The sequence below is a fragment of the Gastrolobium bilobum genome, unplaced genomic scaffold (genome assembly GCF_033153095.1).
Source record: "Gastrolobium bilobum isolate Gb01-03AN ecotype WA unplaced genomic scaffold, APGP_CSIRO_Gbil_v1 utg17648, whole genome shotgun sequence".
NCBI classification, from domain to species: Eukaryota; Viridiplantae; Streptophyta; class Magnoliopsida; order Fabales; family Fabaceae; genus Gastrolobium; species Gastrolobium bilobum.
Genome location: NW_026898409.1, coordinates 131,209 through 154,683, shown reverse-complemented (window position 1 = coordinate 154,683; position 23,475 = coordinate 131,209). Strand labels below are relative to the sequence as shown.

The window sequence follows — 23,475 nt, the reverse complement described above, 5'->3', positions numbered from 1 at the left end:
AAGAAATATAGGGTATTTAGAAATTTTATTTTTCTCTTGTATCATAAATTTTTCTAAAATATCCTGTAAATTTTTTTAAACCGTAAAATAACATCATTTTGAAGTTATAGAAGAAACGTTAATCCCTTTATTATTAGTAATTGTTTTTCAAATCAACAGAAAATTTGTAAAAATAAAATAATCAAAGGATACAAATCAAACCCAATGTGAAATATTATTATTCAGTATAATGTAGGGGGTGTAATTATAAAAGACACTATAATAATTACATTAGAGGAAACACGAGTTTGTGAGTATAAAATGATAATTAGATCACATAAGGCTAAAAGCATGTGTTATGTTTGATCAAGAGTTAACCTACGAAGTGATGTTGTCCATAATTTAAGAATTTGAAAGGATTTTCTCCATTTTATTATTATTAATATTGCACGATTTGACTTACATATTTGAATGACTTTATAAATTTTGATGGTTATCCATTAAAACCAGAGTAATAACATTCTGAATGGGCCTTCTAACCATGGTTGAACTAGACCCGTAATCTTATTACAAAATAAATGACATTTGTAGAAGACATTTTTTATATCAAAATGAAAGGAACTTAATAAATAAAGCAAAAGAGCTTTTAATATCTATATAATTATTAAAATAAAGTTTTTATACAAAATGGATACTTGATTTTTGACTATGAAAGGATGAATACCTTGGGTGCGTTGTGATAAATATATTTTTGTGACTATAATGCTATACAATCGCTTCGTGATAATAAAAATGATACGTAACTCTGTTTTTTCAATTCGACAAGTTTTTTTTCCGACAAATCGACTGATTATTTTTCGTGCATCGCACGGGTAATATACTAGTTGGATATAAAAAGGAACACCGTAGTTTTTTTGGCCCATGTGAGTCCTAACTCTGAAGAGCGTTTTTTTTTTTTTTAATTTAAAATGCATGAATTTTGCCAATTTACTTTATATATGTTTAGATTGATTTTTTTTTTAACTAAAAATTTGAATAGTCCCTAATTATGTCACTAGTAAAATTTCACTACTTAACATCTATGGAAATTATAAGATACACAATTATATGCAACTAAAATATATGTTTTATTTTAGTTTTTTCATCATCTTCTAGGAATGCTTAAATTTGTTATTGCTTTTGGAACTGTCTGAAAATTTGTTATTGCTTTTGGAACTGTCTGAAAATATGATGAGTGGATCGGGAGGATCTGTACGTCTTTTTTGCGAGATCTCATCTACTCCTATGAAAAAGGCTTTGGCACAAAATTAGACACGTGAGTAGTCAAAACTAGTGAAAAATAAAAATGTTTGATGGTGTCTTTCATAAATTGAATTAGCTAGAAAATATTTAAGAGCATTTAATGCATTATTAAAAAGAAAGATGTTGGTTTTATATGTCACTATAGATATAGTTAAATATAAAAATGTATAGCAATATTTTTCCGGTTGATATGCTTCTTTAGAATAAGTTTCTTTTAGCCCACATTTTTTTATCATCAATGTATATAAAAAGAACAAGTTTAAAATACGGTAAAGCTGAAAACAAAGATGTAGGAAGAAAAAAGAAAAACAGTTTGGTTGGTAAAGTACTTATTAAGAAAATGAATAATTTAACTCAAGTAAAGTAATACTCTTATTAATTAGATTATTAATTATTAGAACTGAAACGAATAATTTCGCATTAATAACATATATACTTCTTGTAGAAACAGATTGAAAGATTAATAATTAAACCGAAACTGCAATGTATACTAATAACTTCATTGTAACCCCAACCAATACGTTCAGTGAACTAGTGAAACTGCCACCTTATACCTAGTATATATAATAATATATTATCTGAAAATATTTCCATGAAATTTCATCATTTAGACCCATAATCAAGCACATAGATACATAGACACATGACCACAGGAATTCTTGAAGTGCTTCTTGTTAATGCTGAAGGCATTACACACACAAACCTTGTTGGTATCATTCCTTTCTTTTAATTCTATATCTTTAGCATGTCAATTTCAATATATTGTTTCAATGGATTTTCTTTTGATCCAAAATGTTCTGAAAAGTATTATTTTTTCGTTAATTTTTGTTAACCAACCATTGCTTATAATTAATGATGAGCATGTATGTGTACTTGCCATTATAGGAACACCTTCCTACTATGTGGTTATTGAGTGTGGGACTCAATCTCAAAGAAGCAAAGTTTCATCAGGTTAAAGTACTTGCTCGTATGAGACTTGAGCGATCACAATTTTATTTTTATTTTTTTCTTTTTGCCCCCATTGAATCTACATAGTAACTGAATTTATATATGTAATGCAGGAAAACATGAGAAACCTTGGTGGAATGAGAAATTCTTATTTGATTTCTCATCGTTTGATTGCAAGAACTCAACCCATCTTACGTGTAGAATCATGGACACAGAACTCTTCACAAATGGTGGATTTGTTGGTGAAGCAAAGTATTTCCTTTCTTGTGCAATTTTTTTTTTTTTTTTCAAATACTCAATTTGATGTCTACAAATAGGGGCAAAAGGGATCGATATTCAGAAGGGCAAGAAAAAATTTAATAATATAAATTTTTATTAATGCATTAAAATAATTTCTTATTAAATTCTGACTAACAAAAATAACGGTGAAGATTATTTTACATATTTGTAAAGAGACTATTTTTGGATTCGAATTCCTGTCCTTTATTTAACAAAAATTTAATTTTACCAGAAATTTAATAGCTAAATTTTTTTTGCAATTTTTTTTACATTTATTTTTTATATACATATTGAGCAAAAAGCATTGTGTAAATTAGCTCATTAATTTTAATTTTGAGTACGTGTTTGTGTTAAAAATTTGACAAAGAAGATTTTGTTGTATTCTTACCCGACTCAAATCATATTAATGGGCTAATTAATGAAAAATCAAATAAAATTGACCAATATAACTTCTACCTATAAATGAATTGTCATTTCTCAAGATACGATTTTTCTTCAAAAGGATTAATTTATATATTTGGTTTCATTTTTTCTCTCTCTCACAAAGCAGGGTTTACATAGGTGGAATAATCACTGAAGCAGGTGACCAGGGATATATAGAAATAAAACCAGCTGCATATAATGTGGTCCTTGAAGATGACACCTACAAAGGACAGATAAAGATTGGATTTAAATTCATTGCAAATGTAAGCTTTGACGTTTTCTTTTTCTGTGGAAGTTAATAGTCTAAATGCTATTTAACAATTAATGTTTGTTGCAGAAAGAAAAGTATGTACATGTGATGGGGAAACGAAAATTCATTGCTGAGGAGAAAGAACCAAGCCATTCAATTTGTGGATCCATTTGGAGAGTTTCATGGTGGAAAATCTTGTTTTTCTATAATAAAAAGAGTCCCAAATGTAAACAAAAGAGGAATTAGGATTATCTTTTCATGGATAATTTATTAAAAATCAAAACCATGGTCCATGACCATGAGTACTTTTACATCCCCCCACCCCCCAAAACAAGACAATAGGGAAAGACATGCTTCTAGACTCGTCACTCATGTAGTGTGCTTAACTTATTTATGAATTTGTTACAATTATGGCTCGGAACTTCAATTTAATTAAACCTTTAATTCTATAACATTTCTAGTGATTTTACTTTTATATATATATATATATAGAGAGAGAGAGAGAGGCGGATCTAGGTTAAGGGAAGAGGGGGCAAGTGCCCACCCTTAAAATATGATGCAAAAATACAAAAATATCCTTATCTTAAACTTCAAGTTTATCCGATTTAATTTTGGGGTAGGATATTGTAACAATCAATTAGGATTATTATCAATATTACTACCAATCAATTTCACCGTTAGATCGATTATGTTGATCCAACGGTTATATTTATTTTCATCTTTGTATGGTTATGATTCTTCATATTTAATACTTTATATTTATTTTCACCTTTGTATGGTTATGATTTTCCATATTTAATGCTTTTACATTAAATATGGGGATCATAACCATACAAAGATAGAAATAAATATAATTGTTGGATCAACATAATCGATCTAACGGTGAAATGGATTGGCAGTAACCCTAGTTGATTGTTACGATATCTTACCCCTTTAATTTTCCTTTCTATTTTATTTTTTCGTGAGTTTTTTTTTATTGATTGGTAATAATCCTAGTTGGTTGTTACGATATCTTATCCCTTTAATTTCCCTTCTTCTATTTTATTTTCCCGTGAGTTTTTTTTTCTTCTCCATCTTCATTATCCAAACCTAACAACAGAGAGCTATATTCTAGACCCATCGTTTGCATCTACATACTGATTCATCTACTCTCAAACCTCAATATCTGTTATGGGAAGTTGGAACATTTGGTTCTTCGTCCATCATGGGTCTAGTTGAGTCGCAATCCGTCCAAATTTAGATCTCAACCAGACCCAGCCAGCTGGTAGCTGCTCCCAAGTCGCATTTCAGACCATACCCAAATCTATATGTACTTGAACTTATTGAGTGCCCACCCATTCATTAATTTCCTGGATCCGCCACTATATATATATATATATATATATATATATATATATATATATATATAGAGAGAGAGAGAGAGAGAGAGAGAGAGAGAGAGAGAGAGAGAGAGAGAGAGAGAGAGAGAGAGAGAGGAGGATTATATTCACAAACTTTTACAAATTACATTATGTACTTCCTGAAGTACACTATGTTACACCATGTACCCGAAAGTATATAAAGCGGATCCTTCTCCATAAATTTTATATATATATATATATATATATATATATATTCGGTAGCCATATATTCTTTTTGATTTTCATCAAGGAGCCATGGACCAAATGAAGAGCATGACAGACTATATTTTGAGAAAGAGGTTGCACGTCTTTGAGCAACTTCAGGCCTCCAAACTATTAAATTATAAGAGTTATTATCAACAAAATTGATTTATTGTTCACATGCATGCCCTTCTAACTAACCTTATTCCATTTGGCCAGCTATTCAGTTGTTAGTTGTATTAAATTTTCTACCAAATATAGAAATATAGCAAGTGGGACACTATTTCTAAGTTTTCATTTTAAGCTTGAATATGTTTGATTATCCTTAAATATAAGGATTATTAGATATATATAAAAAAATGGGTCTTATGTCTTTATGTATATACTACAATATATTTAAGGAATGCTACGGAATGTGATGAAGGTGTTGCCTTCATGTCCTTAAATGTTGACCCCATTATTTATAACTACTAGACAAAATAAATAAATATTTAACTTTTTAAAATGGAAGAGTGTAATTGATTTATCTGTAAAATCAGCATCTTAGTTCTTGTTCGTGTGGTTCACATGCAACCATATCAATATTGACCATAAATGGTCAATCTTTTGTGAACCATAAATTATTGTTCAAACATCATTTTATGATTCGTATAAAAATATGGACATCTTGTAAGCTTTCATAACTGGGGAAGTAAAAAAATCTTGGATGGTAAATTTCATAAAAGAATTTTCTCTATGATGAAAAATGAAACTAAATAATTAAATATCAAGTAATTTCATTAAAGTAAGAGCTGATTTTTTGTTTTGATTGACTGACCTCATGCCCTAAATTGATCTAACTACAATAAATTTTAAATTTTTTGAAGTAAATTGCTGATCAACATTAAACATTTCTATAAAGAAAATGAGGAAAAAAAAGTAGAAAATTACCATTTTGAAATAAATTACCAATTAGCATTCAAATATTTCTAATTTTTTTAAATAATTTATTATAATTCAATTAACATTAAACACTTCCAAAAAGAAAATTAGAATAGTCAATGAATAAGTGAAGAAAGAGGTGAAACATGGCACCACACTGGCAAAGTGGATAATTAACCAGCCCTACTCTATCTCCAGCTCGGATCTAAATCGTCCTGCTTTGCTTTTGAAATTGGGGTGAAAATTTCAACCACATGCCTCTAACACCGCCAACATTTTAGAAAAGTAAACTTTTTTCAAAAATTATAATCCCTATAAATATAAATTATATCAAATTATAGCAATAGAAGTGTAAAAAAAGTCATTATTAATTTTTTTTCAGAAAAAATTAAAAAAAAAAAACCCAATGGGTTAACTCTTCCCGCTAGATGAATCTATATTGGCCTCCCCTTGAGCGAGGCGGGTTTAATAAGTTGGTAGATTGATCTCAACTCGATCCGCCATTTGTGGCAGAGTAAACCTGATGAATTGGACCTATTAACAGTGATTAGAGATGAGAAAGAATATCAGGATAAGGACTAAGAAGTGGTAAAATTATTACCGTTAATTTGTTCATGAATAATTAGATTTTCTGGTATGACATGATCATGTTAAATAATACATGAAATGATCTTCTCACATATAATATTTGGGATTGTGTTCATCCTTTTAAAAGATATAGAATTATGTCATTTTAAGTGAGAGAAAGAAATACATAATAGACGTTGGAAAAAATATTTGTCATTTTAAATGACATGAAGTTATGTCATTTTAAGAGAAAGATAGACACAAAATAATATTTTTTATTTAAAATTTAAATTAAAAAATCCCACTTTTGCCCTCATGATTTTCATTCTTTGTGTCTATCTCTCTCATAAAATGACATAACTTATATTATTTAAAATGATAAACATCAAATCCATAGAAATTATAGGGGAGAAAATGAGAGTTTTTTTAAAAATTAAATTTTAAACAAAAAATACTAATTTTAACTAAAATGACTATCCTTTAAAAGGAAAAACATTTTTTCCATAAATTTTACACCAAAAAAGATAAATATGTAAATTTTACACTACGGAGACGTTTGGTAGAGGAGAAAAAAATTTTTATCCGGAAATCTCAATTTTCAAAAATATAATCTTACGATAATATCTGAAAATTAAAAATTTAGAAAAATTCAGTTTTCCGATAATCCCCAAAAATTTCGCGTAGCAAACGGGCTCAACATGAGCTTTTTTTTTTTTTTTGAGGTGGTTTTTTCTTTCTTTCAAATTTCATGTACTTTGATCAATTAGCCGACTTCATGAAGTACATGCACATTTTCTCTCTCTCCATATTTCACCATAAAAGAATTAAAAAGAAAATCTTTTCACAAAAATTTGATTAATATCAAAACATAATTATTAGTATAATTTTTTTTTCCATTTAAATGTAAAGGAATGTGATACTTATTATCATTTTTTATAACTAATTTTATTATCGTTAGATCAAAATCAAATCAATAATTATGAAATAAGAATCATTGATTTGATTTTGATCCAACAATTATAAAATTGATAATAAAAAAATTAGTAAGAAATATAACCAAATCCCTTGAATGTATGCTTTCAGTTTTATACATTGACAATCATATATGAGAGTTGATATTATCGTAGTATAAAAAAAAATAACATAATCATGTGAGGAGTTATAATAATATAAAAATGAATCAATGATAAAAAAGTTATTAAAATAATAATTATAAAATCAAAACATGATTGGAAGATTGTGATTTTCCAATATCACCGTGTCATGTTTTTTTTTCCATTTTCATCATATATAATATAATGGTACAACTAAGCCAAACCGAGGACCTGCTTCTCTAGCTCCATTGTTGTCAAGGAAACACCTTGCATGTCTTGTTCTATTCTGCTCCAACAAAATCTTTTAGCCATTTCTGCAACTGAGTTTTCCTTCTTTAATTGGATTATTACAGTGTCAGGAGTATCAAAAAGGTCAACAACTTCCGTCGTTGATTATCTTCAAAGTAAGTTTTTTTTTCTCTCTTTCTTTTACTGGCATGGAGAATCTATAAGATGAAGACACCAACGCTAGGGAGGGAACTGTTTCAAATGATGTTTAGGTAGCTATAGTTCAAATTCAAACCAGACAAATAAAAAATTAACATTAAAAAGAATGTTGGGGACCGTTGCTTTTTTTTTTTTATTCTAACGGTTGTCTTTGAAGTTTTTAAAAATTTCAGTTTTTTCACCCTCAGAAAGTTCTCAAAGAATGCTTTATTCACAACCCTTTACTGCGTTTTTCAGTAAATTATTTTGGGTCTCAATAGCAGTAACAGTCTTTGGAAGCTTTTGCTTTTTGTCTTTAGAGAAGACAAGAACGTTCAAGTTTTCAGCTTTTTCTTTTGATCTATTTTTTTTTTGTTTTCCTTTTCTTTTATGTTTCTTTAGTTTTGATTTCACTGGAAATTGAGCATTTTTAAGCTGAGTTGTTATCATGGAGTGTTACCGAGTGATGACAATTAGAACCCACAAACCCAATTTGTGACTCAACTTCCATGATTATATGTGCAGGTGTTGAGGAAATTGACCTTAGAATATTGGGTTAAGATGGACGATTCCTCAAACTTTGATGAAAACTCTGATGTTGGTTATGAGCCTTCACCTTCTTCTGTGGATCAAAATGATCATTCAGTCACTGAAACTGCTGGGTACTCCCCATTTAGTGGTGATTCCTCTACATATTGTAGGACTAATTCAGAGGTGTCAAGCTTCTCTGAGCCTGTTGATGACAATAGCTATGCTAGTGAGCCTTCACCTTCTCTGTGGAAAACTATGAAACATGGAGCTGGTCAAGCTGCTCTTTCCAGGTTAGGAATGAATCAGTGCAGGCATTCATTTGATGATAAACCTGATGATGACCTTGATCTCTTGGAGTCAGGTTGGTTTACACTGCTTGTGTTGTTGTTTGTGAATTTTTCCTCTTTGAATAAGTACAATTATATAGGAATTAACTCAATTTTGTGGATATTTTTAGAGCTTGAAATGATGAAGGAAAAATTTGCAAAGCTTCTACTGGGGGAAGACATGTCTGGGGGTGGGAAAGGTGTCTGCACTGCAGTTACAATATCAAATTCCATTACCAATCTCTATGGTAATTTTTTATTAGTAGCAATAGCATAGTCTGGTAATGTTGGTATTGTTTGTTTGTTCAATTGGTTGCTTTTAAACATATTTGGATTGGAATATGCAGCAACTGTATTTGGACAAAGTTTAAAGTTGGAGCCTCTGAAGCCTGAGAAGAAGGCCATGTGGAAAAGAGAAATGAATTGTCTTCTATCCGTGTGTGATCACATAGTAGAATTTGCCCCAACAGCACAATACTTAGAAGATGGCACAATTGTTGAGGTGAACTATTGCAAAACCTTAACTATAAGGTTAATGAAGCTTGTTGTGCATCTCATAATGTGTCTAATATATTATCTTGTGATGTCTCTCAGATGATGTCAAGCAGACCAAGATCAGATATTTATATCAACCTCCCAGCTCTGCAGAAGCTTGACGCAATGCTCATAGTAAGACAAAATTTTATTGTTTCTTGTACATGACAACTCGGTTTTCATCCACAGGCCTTGTGCCATACAAACATGAATGTTTTTTTTTTTTTTTTTTACAGGAAATATTCGATAGTTTCCAGGATAATGAGTTTTGGTATGTGGAGCAAGGGAGCATACCACGTAGTTCGACTAGTTTGCGTGCAGGCTCATTTCGAAGGATTGTTGAGAGGAAAGATGAGAAATGGTGGTTGCCAGTGCCTTGTGTTCACTCCTGTGGCCTCTCTAGTAAGTCAAGGAAGCACTTGAGTGAGAAACGAGATTGTGCTAATCAAATTCATAAAGCAGCCATGGCAATAAATAGCAGTGTTCTTGCAGAGATGGATATTCCAGAAACATATATGACAAATCTTCCCAAGGTTAGTACTCATTGGTGATCCAATCATTAAAGACTATTTTTGTTTCTCAAAGTTTCAGTCTAAAGTCAAATCCAAGCAATGAGTCTGCATAGCTGAAATATTTTTGGGATATGATTCAGGATTTCACTAAATTCAATCCTATGGAGCTAGTAGCATTAATTGTTAGATTTCATAAGCTCTTTATTAAAGCCAATAGTAACACCTTAGCTTGTAAAGAACAGCATTGTATAATTTCGTACATGTTACTAGTAACATGTAAATCAGATGAGATCTTCTATTAATTAGTCTTTTCTTGAACCAACTCTTCCGAAAACTTAAGCTATTAGGTGAAGACACATGAATTGTTTTATATCATATCTCTAACATGTCCCTTCACACAAGAGTCCTTTGGAAACACCAAGAATTGAACCCTAGAGCACGTAGTCATAGAGCTCTAGTATCATGAATCAACTCTCCCAAAAGCTTAAGCTTAAACTATTATGCGAAGACACATGAGTGGTTTTATATCATATCTCTAACAAGTCTTATACTTTTCCCCTTGAAAGTAATTACAAAATTTTAAGAATGATAAAGTTAGTGCTGGAGAGTAGTTGTTTTGCATGATAGTGAAACCATTATAGATCATCTCTACAATTCAGTTTCATAGAACGCACTGAATAGTATGTATTCATATTTGTGTCAAAATGACTAAAATTTTATTTGACTTCATTTTCTCTTTTCAAACATTAATTTCTCTAGAGTGGAAGAGCAAGTCTGGGGGACACAATTTACCGCTATATGCATTCTGCAGACAAGTTCTCACCTGACTGCCTTCTTGACCGTCTCAAAATAAGTTCTGAACTCGAAGCACTCGAGCTGACAGATAAGGTTGAATCTTCAATGTACACATGGAGACGGAAAGCTTGTCTGAGCCATTCAAAATCATCATGGAACAAAGTAAAGGATCTCATGGCTGACACAGACCAAAGTGATAAAAACTACATCTTAGCTGAGAGAGCTGAGACTTTATTGTTTTGCTTGAAGCAAAGATATCCTGAACTTTCACAGACATTCTTGGACACATGCAAGCTTGAATACAACCGGGTAAGTTTAGCTATGTATAAATTCATATCATATGCAGCTATAAAAACCACTCCTCATTAAGTCCGACTAAAGAGGATGGGGTGAGGGCAATCTTTATATGCTGTCTAACCCTTGCATATATGCAAAAAGGCTGTTTAAACCCGTGACCTCTCAATCACGGAGGAGTAGTTGTTCCACTACTCCAAACTCACCCTCTTATATCATAAGCAGCAATCAACATTGGAAAATAGAAGAAAGCCATTACATGGTCATTTTCCTATACAAATGAATAACATTTTATGACACCATGATATGTATATCTATTGTAGAAAGTTAAGAAGATAGAAGAGAACTAACAGATATCTTGATTGTGAGCTCATGGACTAAGAATGAAAATTATGTTGTGCAGGATGTAGGTAAAGCAGTATTAGAGAGCTACTCAAGAGTATTAGAAGGCTTGGCATTCAACGTTGTTTCTTGGATTGAAGATGTTCAGAACCAAGATGTATAGAAACCTAATGCTGATGCTCTTTTTTGTAAGCGATAGCTTTAGGAGAACTTAGGTAATAGATGATTGCATTGAAAGCTATTCACTTGCATCTGTATTAAATTTAGCTTTTAGCTATGCTAAAGAAGAGAGTTTTCAGATTCAGTTGAAGGATTAAGCAAATCCTATATAATTGCCTGATTTTTAATATGAAAAGTAAAGACAATTAAAATCAAGCATGTTATTATATTTTCAATAGGAGAAAGTTATATTTACAAACTTTTTGTTTACAAACTCTTACAAATTATACTATGTCTTACCGGTCATACTTTAATCAAGAGTGTATGACCGGTCATACTTAGTGTAATTTTAAAAAAAAAGTTTGTGAACAGATCATTTCCCTTTTCTATATGTTAATTCTGATATGAAACCAAGCATGGATGAATTATTGTATCTTACTAGCAAACTCAAGAACAACCAAGCATTATCTCACACTACGAGCTACGTGATCAATCAAAGTCCTAAAATCTATCAAAAACTAAAATTTCAAAAAATCCATTTAGAACACCAAATTAACAAATAATAATAATATTAATAAAAAGAAATAAAGAAAGAAAAACCTTTATACCCTTCTGTTCTTTAGAAATTAATACTTGTTAAGGAAATTGTCGTTAGACAACAAACTAACGTGGTCATATTTCAGTTTAGTAGCAAACCTCTGTATAAATATATTACTAAATTGGAGTATAATCAAAATAAGTTGTTTGAACATAAATTATTATTTTAATTGGTCACGTACCAATAATATTTCAAAATATTTTTCATGCTTATTTCTTCTATTTACATTTTTTTAAATTAAAGAAATAAATATCTCTTTGGTATAAACAAACTTCATCAAAAAATAAAGAAATTCTTTTTTGCTCATATAAAGGTTTATGCTTCTTGTTTATGACAACCATTCTCTTCCTGGCTTTTTTTTCCAGAGAAATAATTGTTTTTTATTTCTATGTTTAAGAAGAAATTTCGGGAAAAAAATTTGTTTGATAACTTAATTCATTTTTACTCCAATAGAGAGAATATTGTTTTTAAAAAAATAATATATTTAATAAATAGTGTGTATTTAATCCTATAACACATTCTACAATATATGTGTTTAATTAATATTGTGTCAGATAATTAAAAAAGCAAAAAAAAAAAATTCTTATTTCTGTCAATTTGTATTCCTAAATTACCTGTTCATTTTTTAGGGCAAAAAAAAAAAAAGGATTTTATCCAACATTGTTTCTGATCATTTTTGTTCCTCAAACTGAATTAAAAAAAAATAAATTTCGTGGGAGTTCTCATGCACACCTTAAATTTTTTCTAAAAAATAAAAAAAAATAGAAGGATAAGATTAGAATGGAACAACATCGGTATATAAAAAAATATATAAAGACCGAAATCTAAATAATAAAAAATTAAATAATTAAAATCTTATTTATACTTTTTTTTCTAATTGACTGCAATGTATTGATAGATTATTGTGAACCATAAATCAAAGAAATGAAGCTGCATTGTGTACTAAACACTGCGTTTTTGAATGGGGGATTTCTTCCGTCGATGGCCACTTGTTAAAAGTTAAAGAGTTTGATATTTCTTATGTTATAAGAGATAAAATTATCTCTTATATATACATAAAAGTGTGTAAGAGTTATGTGAGTTCATGTGAAAAGAAGAAAAAATAAATAAATATAAGTCCCATTTATTTTTATATATGTGTAAGAAATAATTTATTTCTTATAATATAAGAGTTTAAACCCAAAGTTAGAATTTAAAATCGTTGATATGGGCTTAGCTAAAAAATAACCCATAAAACCCAAAGTATGGCCCTCTTTGATGAGCCCATTTATTGATGGGCTTAACCCACGGAGCCCATCGATTTGTGGCTCATTCCACGTCATGCCGTCTTCTTCCCCATCGTGGATGCTCAGTTCTCGTGTGGGAATTGCTCTTATTTTCTCTCTCTAGGAACTAATCACGTTCACTCAAACTTCTCTCTCCTCCTATGAGCTGAACCTTCAGGTAAATAATCCTTAATCACAATTTTGTTTTTGTTTTGTTTTGTTTTTTATCTGAATTGCAGAAAATAAAGCTTTAGGGGTTTATTTATTAGGTTTAACTTATTTATTATGTTTAACCTCAACTAATTTCTTCTTTTTTCTTGTTTTATTTGTTATCTGATGTTCGCTGATTTGAATAAAGCCTCGAAAACCTAAATCTTATTAAACTTCCAAACTAACGGAAATTCATATATTTGAATGAGTGGAAATCCCCTTTTCTCTCTCTCTCTCTCTCGTTGTGACGATGTTAACTTGTAAATATGATGTTGATTCTTCTGATATAGAAATTGAGTTGTGAATCCAAGGTTGCATTCATTGGTGTGTATGTGAAGTTTGGATGTTACATTGATTTCTGTTTCAATTTTGCTACTACAAACTTTTTTTTTTATATCTTTTAAGCATCACCTAATAGATCTTAACATTATGCAGAGGCTGAAGTGTAGACATTGGTGGCTTAAATAATGGGGTCTAATTCATTGAAGGATTATCTGAAAAGGTATGAAAGTAACACTGAAGAAGAGAAGAAAAATAAGAAGAAGAGGAAGCAGAAGAAGAAAAGTCAACCACAAGCAACTGGGTTGTTAGTCGTGGATGAAGATCCCACATGGCAGAAACCCATAGATCTTGGAGAAGAAAATGATGATAACTCATCTGGTAAATAATAAGATACTAATATCTTTTTGTGTTTAGACAATTTACTGTGTTTGGTTTCTGTATTATACTATTATTTCTCATAACCATGTTTTATTGGTATATGTAGATGGGGACAAGCCACAAATTGATGAAGACATTGAAGTGAAGCGAATGAAGAGGCTTGAGCAGCTCAAGGCCAGACGTCCTTATCATGCTATATCAGAGGATGGAAGTGGTTGGATTTCACTTTCTTCAAAATCTGCCAATCCTACTGACTTAAATAATGATATGTCTCCACCCCGTAAACGAAGGGTTCAAAATGACACACCTTCACCAGAACCTGAATTAAATCCTTCTACTTCTAATAGAAAGGGTGTTGATTTATCACCTTCTGATCAGCTGTTGAAACGCTATGACACTCCGTCACCTGAACATGATTCGCAACTAGCGCATTTCAAGGGGCTGAATTCTGACTTATCTCCCCCTCGTAAGCACACAGTTCAGAGTGTTACAATTTTAGCAACTCGTGAGCCAAGGTCATCAGAGTCAAAATTTGAAGATACTGATTTATCACCTCCACAGAAGCGACGCAAAGGTCACCGTACTCCATCGGTTCAACCTGATACAGATTCTGCTCATATTTCTAACCCGAGTCCTGACATTTCCCCCCCTCGCCGGCGTCATTGTCAAACATCTGATGACAATGGAAAACATAATTATGAGACTTCTGATTTGCATGATCTTTCTCCGCCTCGACGAGGTCGTCATGATTCTCCCTCTCGAGATAATATACATGGATCTGCAGCATCAGACCTTTCACCCCCAAGGAAAAGGAAGAAGAATGTTGCAAGATCGGGTTTGTCTGATCTTTCTCAGCCATCTTTGGATCCTGACCTATCTCCACCAAGGAAAAATCCAAAGGAGCTATCCATTCTAGGATCTGTTAATGATAGAAAAACAGGTTTAATGTCTGGTAAGGATATCAAGGACGAGATTGACAGAAAGAAGAAGGAAGATTTGTTGAGGTAATTGTTCGGTTACTTTCTAATGTTTTCCAAGCACATATAATTATGCACCGGATGATTTTTTGGTTATGATCCATACTTAGCTGTTTATAACTGGTTTATTATGGTATGTAATATTTCTTAAATATTCTGCTTTTAACTATCAATATTAAATTTAAAATTCATTAATCAAGAAATGTAGAGCAAATAAAATGTTGCATGTCAAGTATCAATTCTTCTAAAACCTTAAGCTATTAGGTTTTATATTTACTAATATGCCCAGGAAAAGCTTATTCTGGCCTAAAATTTATTCCTTCATGCAGATTTAAACAGATGGATGCTTCCATCAGTGGGCGAGGTGCTGAACCTGTATATCGTGATAAAATAAAAGGTCTGGTATTGAAGCCAATTTTTAGTTGATGTTTTCTGTTCTTTTTTGTTCAATCTATTTGATGTTTTTGTTATGAACATTCGTTAATGAATCATGCTGAATTTTGTAGGAGTACGCATTTCTAAAGAGGAATACATGAAGTCAAAACAGAAAGTAGAAGAAAAGCCCAAGGTAAGTGCACTGCATGATACTGTGTAGCACTTCATCTTTTCTGGATGTACTTTGTACATACTTCCTGTGTTATATTGGCTGCAAATTATATCATTGAAAAAAAAAAAAGATGATTCTTTCTGATGATCCAATTTTAGTTTATAGGTAATGTGGGTGGTTGAAAAGATACTTGCTTAGCTTGTTTTTTGTTCACTTATGAAGATTTTCCTGGAGGACTGTCTGCAAATTGAATGATGATGTTAAGATTGAATTAGTAATATACAATGTTACATATGTAAATTTTGTTAGGTGTAGTTGCCTAATTGATTTTGTAAGGATTACATAACCTTGAAGTATAAATTAGGATGTTTATTGACTTGCTAGAACAAGAGAAATGATATAGGTCAAATTGTATTCAAAACAGTGGGCTGATCATTATAGAGTGCAAGTTGTATAATTTTTTCCTGATCAAAAATATATAAGCTATTTGTTCCTTGTAAATATATGTTGGCTAAAATATAATGTTATTAGCGCCTTGTAAAGATATTATGCTATGAATATTGCATCAAGAAGGAAAAAAAACATCTCATATTTTTTATTGTTATTTTGTTCCTATGTCGTAATTGATGGGTGAATTTTATTTCCAATGGATTTTACTACATTGATGTTATTCATGTTTTCCCATGAAAATTGGAAAGTTGAATACTTAGCTATCTTATTGATTTTCAGGAGAAGGAAATAGAATGGGGCAAGGGCTTGGCTCAAAAGCGGGAAGCTGAGGCTAGGTTAAAGGAAATAGAACTTGAGAAGGAGAAGCCTTTTGCGCGGACCAGGTATAAAGAAAGTAACTAGAAACATGGGTTGTAGATTTTTCTAAAGTTCTTATTGTAGTATATTAGTATTGTAGCAAGAGGACAAGTCTTGGAGCAACAATAAGGTTGCTCCTTGTGATTGGAAGGTTACGAGTTCAAGTATGAGAAATCCTCTTTGCAAAAATGAAAGGATAAGGCTGTATTAATCGACCCTCACTCCTACTTTCACAAGTTATGGAGCCTTGTGCACTGGAGTTTGTTGTTTCTGTCGTTTAGTATATTATTTGTATTGTAGCAACCTATTACTTTTCTATTGATTGTCATGTATAAGAAGGGACTTTAAAGTATAGAAGCCAAAGAAAGCCTCTTTACCTAACTTTGGCTGGTATACGGGAGGGAACAGGCTCAGTTGAAAAAAAACCATACCATATATGTCTTTAGATTCAATAAATCTATCTCTGTTGGGAACTTATTTTAACCAATATTTTTGTCTTTCTTCGATACCAATCTGCAGGACTAGTCTTTTTACTTTGTTTGAACATACTATGAATTTTTATTCATCTTGTTGATCATGTCCTCGAAAAAATCTAATCTGATTGCCTGCAACAACTAGAGCTTCAGGTAGATAAACATTTTGCATTACTGGGTAAATTTTGGACTTTAGACTCTAAACTGTAAATTTCATGAGTGGATGATGGTCTTTACTCCGTAGTAGGAAGTAATCTATCAGCTCGCCAATTGATTCTCTTGTTAGCAGCCTTCCCGAGTAGGATTTTCTTAATTCACTTTACTGTGATTTAAGAGAGGTGATAATCTGATTTACTATGTTCTGCATAACTGTTGCATCCGTTCAGTAGGATATGCGAGTCTATCACATTTTGCACTGACACTAATGCTACCGGTACCCTTTTAGATTGGGCCCGTCTTCCAAGCATAGCTTTGAACCTGCTATGTGTTTTGTCGTTGTAGTCTGTCTTCCCTCCATCTGTAATTAATTTCAACTCTTTTATTTTCCCTCCAAATATGGTGTTCTTTCACCTTTTTGTTTTGTTTGGTGGTGGAAAGTGCTTTAAAATTAGCTAGTTTGCTATGTGTCAGCTTGAAAGTTTCTTTGTAAAATGATATATATGTTACGAAAAATCCCTTTAGAGAACAAGTCCTCGGTAATGTTGGTGTTTATCGTGTGAGCTGATGTCCTTGAAAAAGGTTTCTTTTTCCTTCTCTTCTCCCTACCTCTTATACAGTTATACTGCTGTGTTTTCTTTCAGAGATGATCCTGAACTTGACAAAATGCTGAAGGAGAGAATAAGATGGGGTGATCCTATGGCAAATCTGGTAAAGGTAATGCAATACAACTCTTACTGCTTGTATGGACACTTAAGATGGAGGAGTTTGATCAGTTCTGAAATGTTTCTCTTCTCAATTGTCATTTGCAGAAAAAATATCCGGAGCCTGTTCTTCTGAACTTGGGGGAAAATGAGAAGATGAAGGAATCAGGTTTTGTTGTTCCTCAGGATATTCCAGACCACAGCTGGTTAAAAAGAGGTTTAGATGCAGCTCCAAATCGGTATGGGATAAGGCCTGGACGGCACTGGGATGGTGTTGATCGTAGTAATGGTTGGTTCATATTCTCATACTATTTGTACTTGGATTTTACCTTCACTTTTCTCACTTTTCTCATAGAAATATTGGAGAATTTTGTACGTCTTAAATGATTGACGTAACCTCTTTCCTTGCTTGTAGGGTTCGAGAAGCAGTCGTTCAAGAGAACAAATGAAAGGCAAGCTAGAGACAGAGAAGCTTATCTTTGGTCCGTGTCTGATATGTGAAAAATGACATTATAAAGATACAAAGGGTGGTTGACGATGCATAAGTCCAAGTATTCAGAGAGTCACATTGGAAGGCATGTTTTGTAATGATGTGGATTTTGAGGGATTTAATGTTTGATATGGCCAAGATTGTGCAATGGAAAAGGTTCTTGGTTCCATTGCTCTAGGGAACAGTCTTTATTTGGGAAAGTTGATAAGCCCTAGTTGTTCTTAGTATATAACTAGTCTTAACTATTCAAATCCTTCAGAACAATAGGGTTAATTTGTTAGCCTCATACCGATGACAACACACGGGAAAATTTCCAATTGCATTGATTAGCCACAACTTATTTTTAATATCGTCAAGTTTTTTGGGACTGAATTAAAATTTGTTCAAAGTAATTTAGATTAATTTAATCGTTTCTGTAGTTTAAAAAGTAATAATGTCTTTTCCAGCACACCATGATGTACCTCCGAGGCTCCTTAGCGATTCTTTCTTGCGAAGCCAGTTCCTAGAACGTGGCTACAAATTCAACCTCTTCACGTCGTTGAACCACCAAGAAATAAATAAAGGAACACATAAAATATGAGATAAATCTAAAGTGAATAGATGAAGGAATTCTACGGGTATTATGAGATGAAAAACATTCCTGTAATCCTGAGATAATTGCTGCATTTATTAACCCATTTGCACAAAAGTTACTTTTCCTTGACGTAAAACCAGTTTAAATTCTCCAATCTGGCCAACAAGTGTGGCCATTTGGAATCATCACCATGAATGATGGGCATGAAAATTATTTGGAATCATCACCATGAATGATGGGCATGAAAATTATTAACTCAATGCAATCTCCTTACATGATTATTTTACAAGTCTCATAGACCAAGCCAAATTTCAGATCCTCTATGAAAGTTTTATGTGTCATTTCACTCCTAAAAAGTCTTAATTGAAAGATTCAGAATTTTCGTATCACTAACTCAATCAAAGCAAGCTAAAGTTTTGAGATAAAATTACGGGGAAAATGTGTATCATTCTAAAGGATACAAAGTTATGTTATTTTAAGTGAGAGAAAGAAATAAATCATGGAAGAGAGAATGAGTAGAAAAAGTTTTAAAAGTGTGGATCCCACCTCTTTGTGAGAGTGAAAGGATATAAGTTAAATGACACACTTTTTTCCCTAAAAATATTATCAACCTAACATTTTTTTTTATCTAAAGTATCCTACTCAATATTGTAAAATCCGGACCGGACCGGCAGGATCGACCGGGAACCCAGTGAACCGGTCATTTGACCGTTTCGGTTATCACATTGGATTGGCGAAGTACCAGACTCGGTGCGACCCGGTCGGTTTTGATGAAAACCAGTGACCTGGCCCGGGTTTTTTCAAAAAATATATTTCCAAAAAAAATAAATCATAATTGACATATTTGAGTGATTTATTACTTTGGGCTTACATAAGTTATGTACCTACAATACTAATATTATCTCAGTTATGTACTATGAAGAGAATTTTGATTTGATTTATAGTTAAAGATATCGTTTACTGAACCTGAAACACCAATATCACAAGCATTATGTGTTTGTTTGATTCTTTATTGGACAATAACGTATAATTTATTATTTTTTATATTAAAATATTTAGAATTTATATTATTTTTGTTAGCTATTTGAGTATGTTTATAATTTTTTAATATAAATTATAAATTTATTTATAATTACCGGATCATGCAGTTTAACCATTGACCCAGTGACCGGGTACCTCGACTGGCCGATTTTAATAACATTGATCCTACTATCTATTTTGGTGTGAAAATAAATGTAGCAGTATTTAAAAGAAAAACAATTCACCAAAAAGAAAAAAAGAGAGAGAAATGAGCTCATAAAATAGAGTCTATTTTCAGTACAAGGAGAATAGATACTCTCTTATCAAAAAGGAAGAAAAAAAGATATAGAAGTAAATAAACATAAAAATAAAGGTAGTGTAAATATATATTTTTTTTCTAAAAAAAAAAAAATAGAAGGATAAGATTAGAATGGAACAACATCGGTATAAAAAAAAATAGAAAGACCAAAATCTAAATAAATAAAAAATTAAATAATTAAAATCTTATTTATACTTTTTTTCTTCTAATTGACTGCAATGTGTTGATAGATTATTGTGAACCATAAATCAAAGAAATGAAGCTGCATCAGGTACTAAACGCTGCGTTTTTGAATGGGGGATTGTGCGTTTACCTAGCTAAATTATTAGGTTTGATATTTTCAAGGAAGTACGGACACTTGTAAAAATGGGAGAGTCGTGTCCGACACACTCCGATACGGCGACACGTTCCGACACGGTGTTGGACACGCGATCAACTTTTTTCGACACGCGAATTTGACTGTGTCCGACACGGTCAAATGACATTTCTGTAATTTTTTTTAATTTTTTTTTAATTTTTTTTAAAAATTAAAATATATTAATAAAGTTTTCACCTGATCATATCAATTTTATTTTTTTGTCTTTTTTTTCCTTAAGTAGATAAGAGATCATCTCAGCATCATTGTTGTCAATTCCTATCACGCTCTTGTTGTATCTCCTTCTCTCTGATGTCTCTCTAATATGATTTGATCTCTCTATCTGATATTATATCTCTTTCTTATCCCAGTTCTTATTTTTTTTATTAAAGCTTCCATCTTTATAACGTGTTGATGAGTATTATTAATTTAGTTTCATTTTTTTGTTAAATTATTAAATATTAAATGAAATATACACTACATAAATTAAAAATATTATTTAATATTAAAACGTGTCCCAACCTGTCGAAATCCATAATTTTTTAGGATTGACATGTCAGAGTGTCGTGTCGTATCGTGTCACGTGTCGTGTGTCGTATCGGTGCTACATAGGATATTTCTTATATTATAAGAGATAAAATTATCTCCTACACATGCATAAAAGTATTGGAATCCATACGAGCCAATATGAAAGAAGAGAAAAAAAAATACTTTTATAACATGAGAGTCGTTCAACCCAAAGTTAAAACTTAAAATCGTTGATATGGGCTTAGCTCAAAGATAACCCTAAAACCCAAAGTATGGCTCTCTTTGATGAGCCCATTTATTGATGGGCTTTGCTGGGCTTAACCCACGGAGCCCATCGATTTGTGGCTAAGCCCACGTCATGCCGTCTTCTTCACTATCGTCGATCCTCAGTTCTCGTGTGAGAATTGCTCTTATTTTCTCTGTCTAGGAACTAATCACGTTCACTCAAACTTCTCTCTCCTCCTATGAGCTGAACCTTCAGGTAAATAATCCTTAATCACAATTTTCTTTTTGTTTTATTTTATTTTTTATCTGAATTGCAGAAAATAAAGCGTTAGGTGTTTATTTATTAGGTTTAACTTATTTATTATGTTTAACCTCAACAAATTTTTTTTCTTTTTTCTTGTTTTATTCGTTATCTGATGTTCGCTGATTTGAATAAAGCCTCGAAAACATAAATCTTAAACTTCCAAATGATTATTTGATTTATACTGCAGTACATGTATTTATTGTTGGATAACTCTTAACTGCATAAGACAACTAGCTGAATCTGTTAGCATAGTTTGTAACAAACTAACTGAAACTGTTGTAACAAACTAACATCCAGCCAACTGTCTAACAGGTAACAGCTAATTATAAAAATAGCTCCTCATTGAACCCCGACTAGCGAGGGTTTGCAGAGTCTGTTTCCTAGATTTGAACTCGTAACCTTTTAGTCACGAAGAAGTAGTTTTACCACTACTCCGACTCACCCTCTCGGAGCAGCTCTGTAAAGGTAAAAGCTAAATATATGGAATATAAACTGTTTTGAATATCAAACAAGCTAAATCAAATACCCACAGTATGTTTTATCATGCTATCTTGCTAATGGAAGAGTTATGGATATGGTATGCATAGAACTTAATGCTCCTTTAAATGGTTTCTAGTGTCTATGGTGGTTTTTCTGTTGCTGAATTTTTAATCATCTTACATTAATGTATTGCAGGTAGTGTCTTTAAATAGAGAGAGATCATTTTGTTACCTGAAAAATACAACAATTTTTCTTTCCAAATGGGACTGGTTGTAATGTGTGGGCAGCCATGCAGTGGGAAGTCCAAAGCTGCAATCTGTCTGGCTGAAGCTCTCAAAGAATCAGAATTGGAACAACAAGTGAGGATCATAGATGATGCTTGCTTTCATCTAGATCGTAATCAGAGTTACGTGAATATGCCTTCGGAGAAGAATTTAAGAGGTGTGCTTAGGTCCGAAGTAGATAGGTCTTTGTCCAAAGATAGCATTATTATAGTAGATTCTTTGAATAACATCAAGGGTTACCGATACGAGTTGTGGTGCTTGGCTCGTGCAGCAGGGATTAGATACTGTGTGGTTTATTGTGATGTTGAAGAAACCCATTGTAGAAAATGGAATGAAGAAAGGAGGGAAAAAGGAGAAGATAATTATGATGATTCAATATTTGAGGATTTGGTAAGAAGGTTTGAGAAACCGGATAGAAGAAACCGATGGGATTCTCCTTTGTTTGAGTTATGGCCACACAGAGATGGGACAGATAAATCTTCTGCTGCCATTTTGGATGCTGTCTCTTACTTGACAAAAAAGGTGGACTCCAAAACCCGGGATGTTAAGATATTACAACCAACAATTGCAACTCAAACTACACGTTTTTCGGATGCAAATTCTCTCTATGAGTTGGACAAAGCAACACAGGAGGTCACCAATGCTATAGTAGAAGCGCAAACTCGCGCCCTTGGTGGGCCACTTAATGGAATTTCTGTAGGGAAAGACTTGCCCGTAATCAATATCTCAAGATCTGTTGGGTTGCCAGAGCTTCGGAGGATGCGGCGCACCTTCATAAAATTGACAGGGCAAACTAGTTTGAGTGGACCACCTCCTCCTTCTGATGCAGATAGTGCAAAAAGAATGTTTATTGACTACTTGAACAGGGAACTAGGAACTTCTTGAAGAACAATATGTGATAAGTCTTGCAAGGTAGCTTATATGTGTGCTAAAAGGTGTCTTGTTTTGTACGATTAGATATTGTGCTATTTTATATTTACTTAAGAGCATGAGTGTTGAATAAACTGCTTTTTATATTCCATCTAACTTTATTGTACTATCGTTTGATTTACTTTCCCCCACCCAAGTAATGAAGTAAAGAGGATGAAACTGAGTTCGTCACTGATCAGAACATGTCCTGGTTTGTCCTTAAGAAAGTTGAGTTGAATTGCAGTGTATTGTGCAGTGTGGTATGTCTATAACACTGACTCTCCATGGTTAAAAAGGGTATTCCCCG

General features: G+C 32.2%; 4 protein-coding genes across 5 annotated transcripts; all 4 read left to right on the top strand.

Annotated features, from left to right (window-relative positions):
• Window positions 1-1,924: 1,924 nt before the first annotated feature.
• LOC133315894 (elicitor-responsive protein 3) lies at window positions 1,925-3,427 on the top strand. Its single transcript, XM_061517579.1, has 5 exons — window positions 1,925-1,991; window positions 2,167-2,232; window positions 2,343-2,481; window positions 3,059-3,194; window positions 3,269-3,427. Exons 1-5 carry the CDS (start codon window positions 1,925-1,927, stop codon window positions 3,425-3,427), a joined length of 567 nt encoding a protein of 188 aa, XP_061373563.1.
• Window positions 3,428-7,615: 4,188 nt separating this feature from the next.
• LOC133315875 (rop guanine nucleotide exchange factor 3-like) lies at window positions 7,616-11,457 on the top strand. Its single transcript, XM_061517548.1, has 8 exons — window positions 7,616-7,768; window positions 8,316-8,682; window positions 8,779-8,895; window positions 8,995-9,149; window positions 9,242-9,316; window positions 9,418-9,714; window positions 10,453-10,797; window positions 11,186-11,457. Exons 2-8 carry the CDS (start codon window positions 8,352-8,354, stop codon window positions 11,285-11,287), a joined length of 1,422 nt encoding a protein of 473 aa, XP_061373532.1. The 5' UTR covers window positions 7,616-7,768; window positions 8,316-8,351; the 3' UTR covers window positions 11,288-11,457.
• A 1,754-nt stretch (window positions 11,458-13,211) lies between these two features.
• LOC133315874 (uncharacterized) lies at window positions 13,212-18,532 on the top strand. Its single transcript, XM_061517547.1, has 9 exons — window positions 13,212-13,324; window positions 13,792-14,016; window positions 14,123-15,020; window positions 15,323-15,390; window positions 15,500-15,561; window positions 16,270-16,373; window positions 17,621-17,693; window positions 17,789-17,969; window positions 18,096-18,532. Exons 2-9 carry the CDS (start codon window positions 13,824-13,826, stop codon window positions 18,179-18,181), a joined length of 1,665 nt encoding a protein of 554 aa, XP_061373531.1. The 5' UTR covers window positions 13,212-13,324; window positions 13,792-13,823; the 3' UTR covers window positions 18,182-18,532.
• A 2,797-nt stretch (window positions 18,533-21,329) lies between these two features.
• Window positions 21,330-23,381, top strand: LOC133315889 (protein KTI12 homolog). 2 transcript variants are annotated; one of them, XM_061517570.1, is made up of 3 exons: window positions 21,335-21,447; window positions 21,808-21,960; window positions 22,171-23,381. In XM_061517570.1, the coding sequence occupies exon 3, from the start codon at window positions 22,236-22,238 to the stop codon at window positions 23,142-23,144; it is 909 nt and encodes a 302-aa protein (XP_061373554.1). In that variant the 5' UTR covers window positions 21,335-21,447; window positions 21,808-21,960; window positions 22,171-22,235; the 3' UTR covers window positions 23,145-23,381. The 2 variants fall into 2 exon arrangements, with proteins under 2 accessions (XP_061373553.1, XP_061373554.1); XM_061517569.1 differs by lacking the exon at window positions 21,808-21,960 and having other exon boundaries at window positions 21,330-21,447; window positions 22,171-23,380.
• Window positions 23,382-23,475: the final 94 nt, after the last annotated feature.

Excerpts from the sequence above, each read along its gene's own strand:
- LOC133315894 (XM_061517579.1), top strand. The coding sequence starts at position 1,925 with ATGACCACAGGAATTCTTGAAGTGCTTCTTGTTAATGCTGAAGGCATT. Across the intron at positions 2,233-2,342 it reads AAGAAGCAAAGTTTCATCAG|GAAAACATGAGAAACCTTGG; the intron begins GTTAAAGTACTT and ends TATGTAATGCAG. Across the intron at positions 3,195-3,268 it reads GATTTAAATTCATTGCAAAT|AAAGAAAAGTATGTACATGT; the intron begins GTAAGCTTTGAC and ends TGTTTGTTGCAG.
- LOC133315875 (XM_061517548.1), top strand. The coding sequence starts at position 8,352 with ATGGACGATTCCTCAAACTTTGATGAAAACTCTGATGTTGGTTATGAG. Across the intron at positions 8,683-8,778 it reads CCTTGATCTCTTGGAGTCAG|AGCTTGAAATGATGAAGGAA; the intron begins GTTGGTTTACAC and ends GGATATTTTTAG. Across the intron at positions 9,715-10,452 it reads ATATGACAAATCTTCCCAAG|AGTGGAAGAGCAAGTCTGGG; the intron begins GTTAGTACTCAT and ends TAATTTCTCTAG.
- LOC133315874 (XM_061517547.1), top strand. The coding sequence starts at position 13,824 with ATGGGGTCTAATTCATTGAAGGATTATCTGAAAAGGTATGAAAGTAAC. Across the intron at positions 15,021-15,322 it reads AAGAAGGAAGATTTGTTGAG|ATTTAAACAGATGGATGCTT; the intron begins GTAATTGTTCGG and ends TCCTTCATGCAG. Across the intron at positions 17,694-17,788 it reads CTATGGCAAATCTGGTAAAG|AAAAAATATCCGGAGCCTGT; the intron begins GTAATGCAATAC and ends TGTCATTTGCAG.
- LOC133315889 (XM_061517570.1), top strand. The coding sequence starts at position 22,236 with ATGGGACTGGTTGTAATGTGTGGGCAGCCATGCAGTGGGAAGTCCAAA.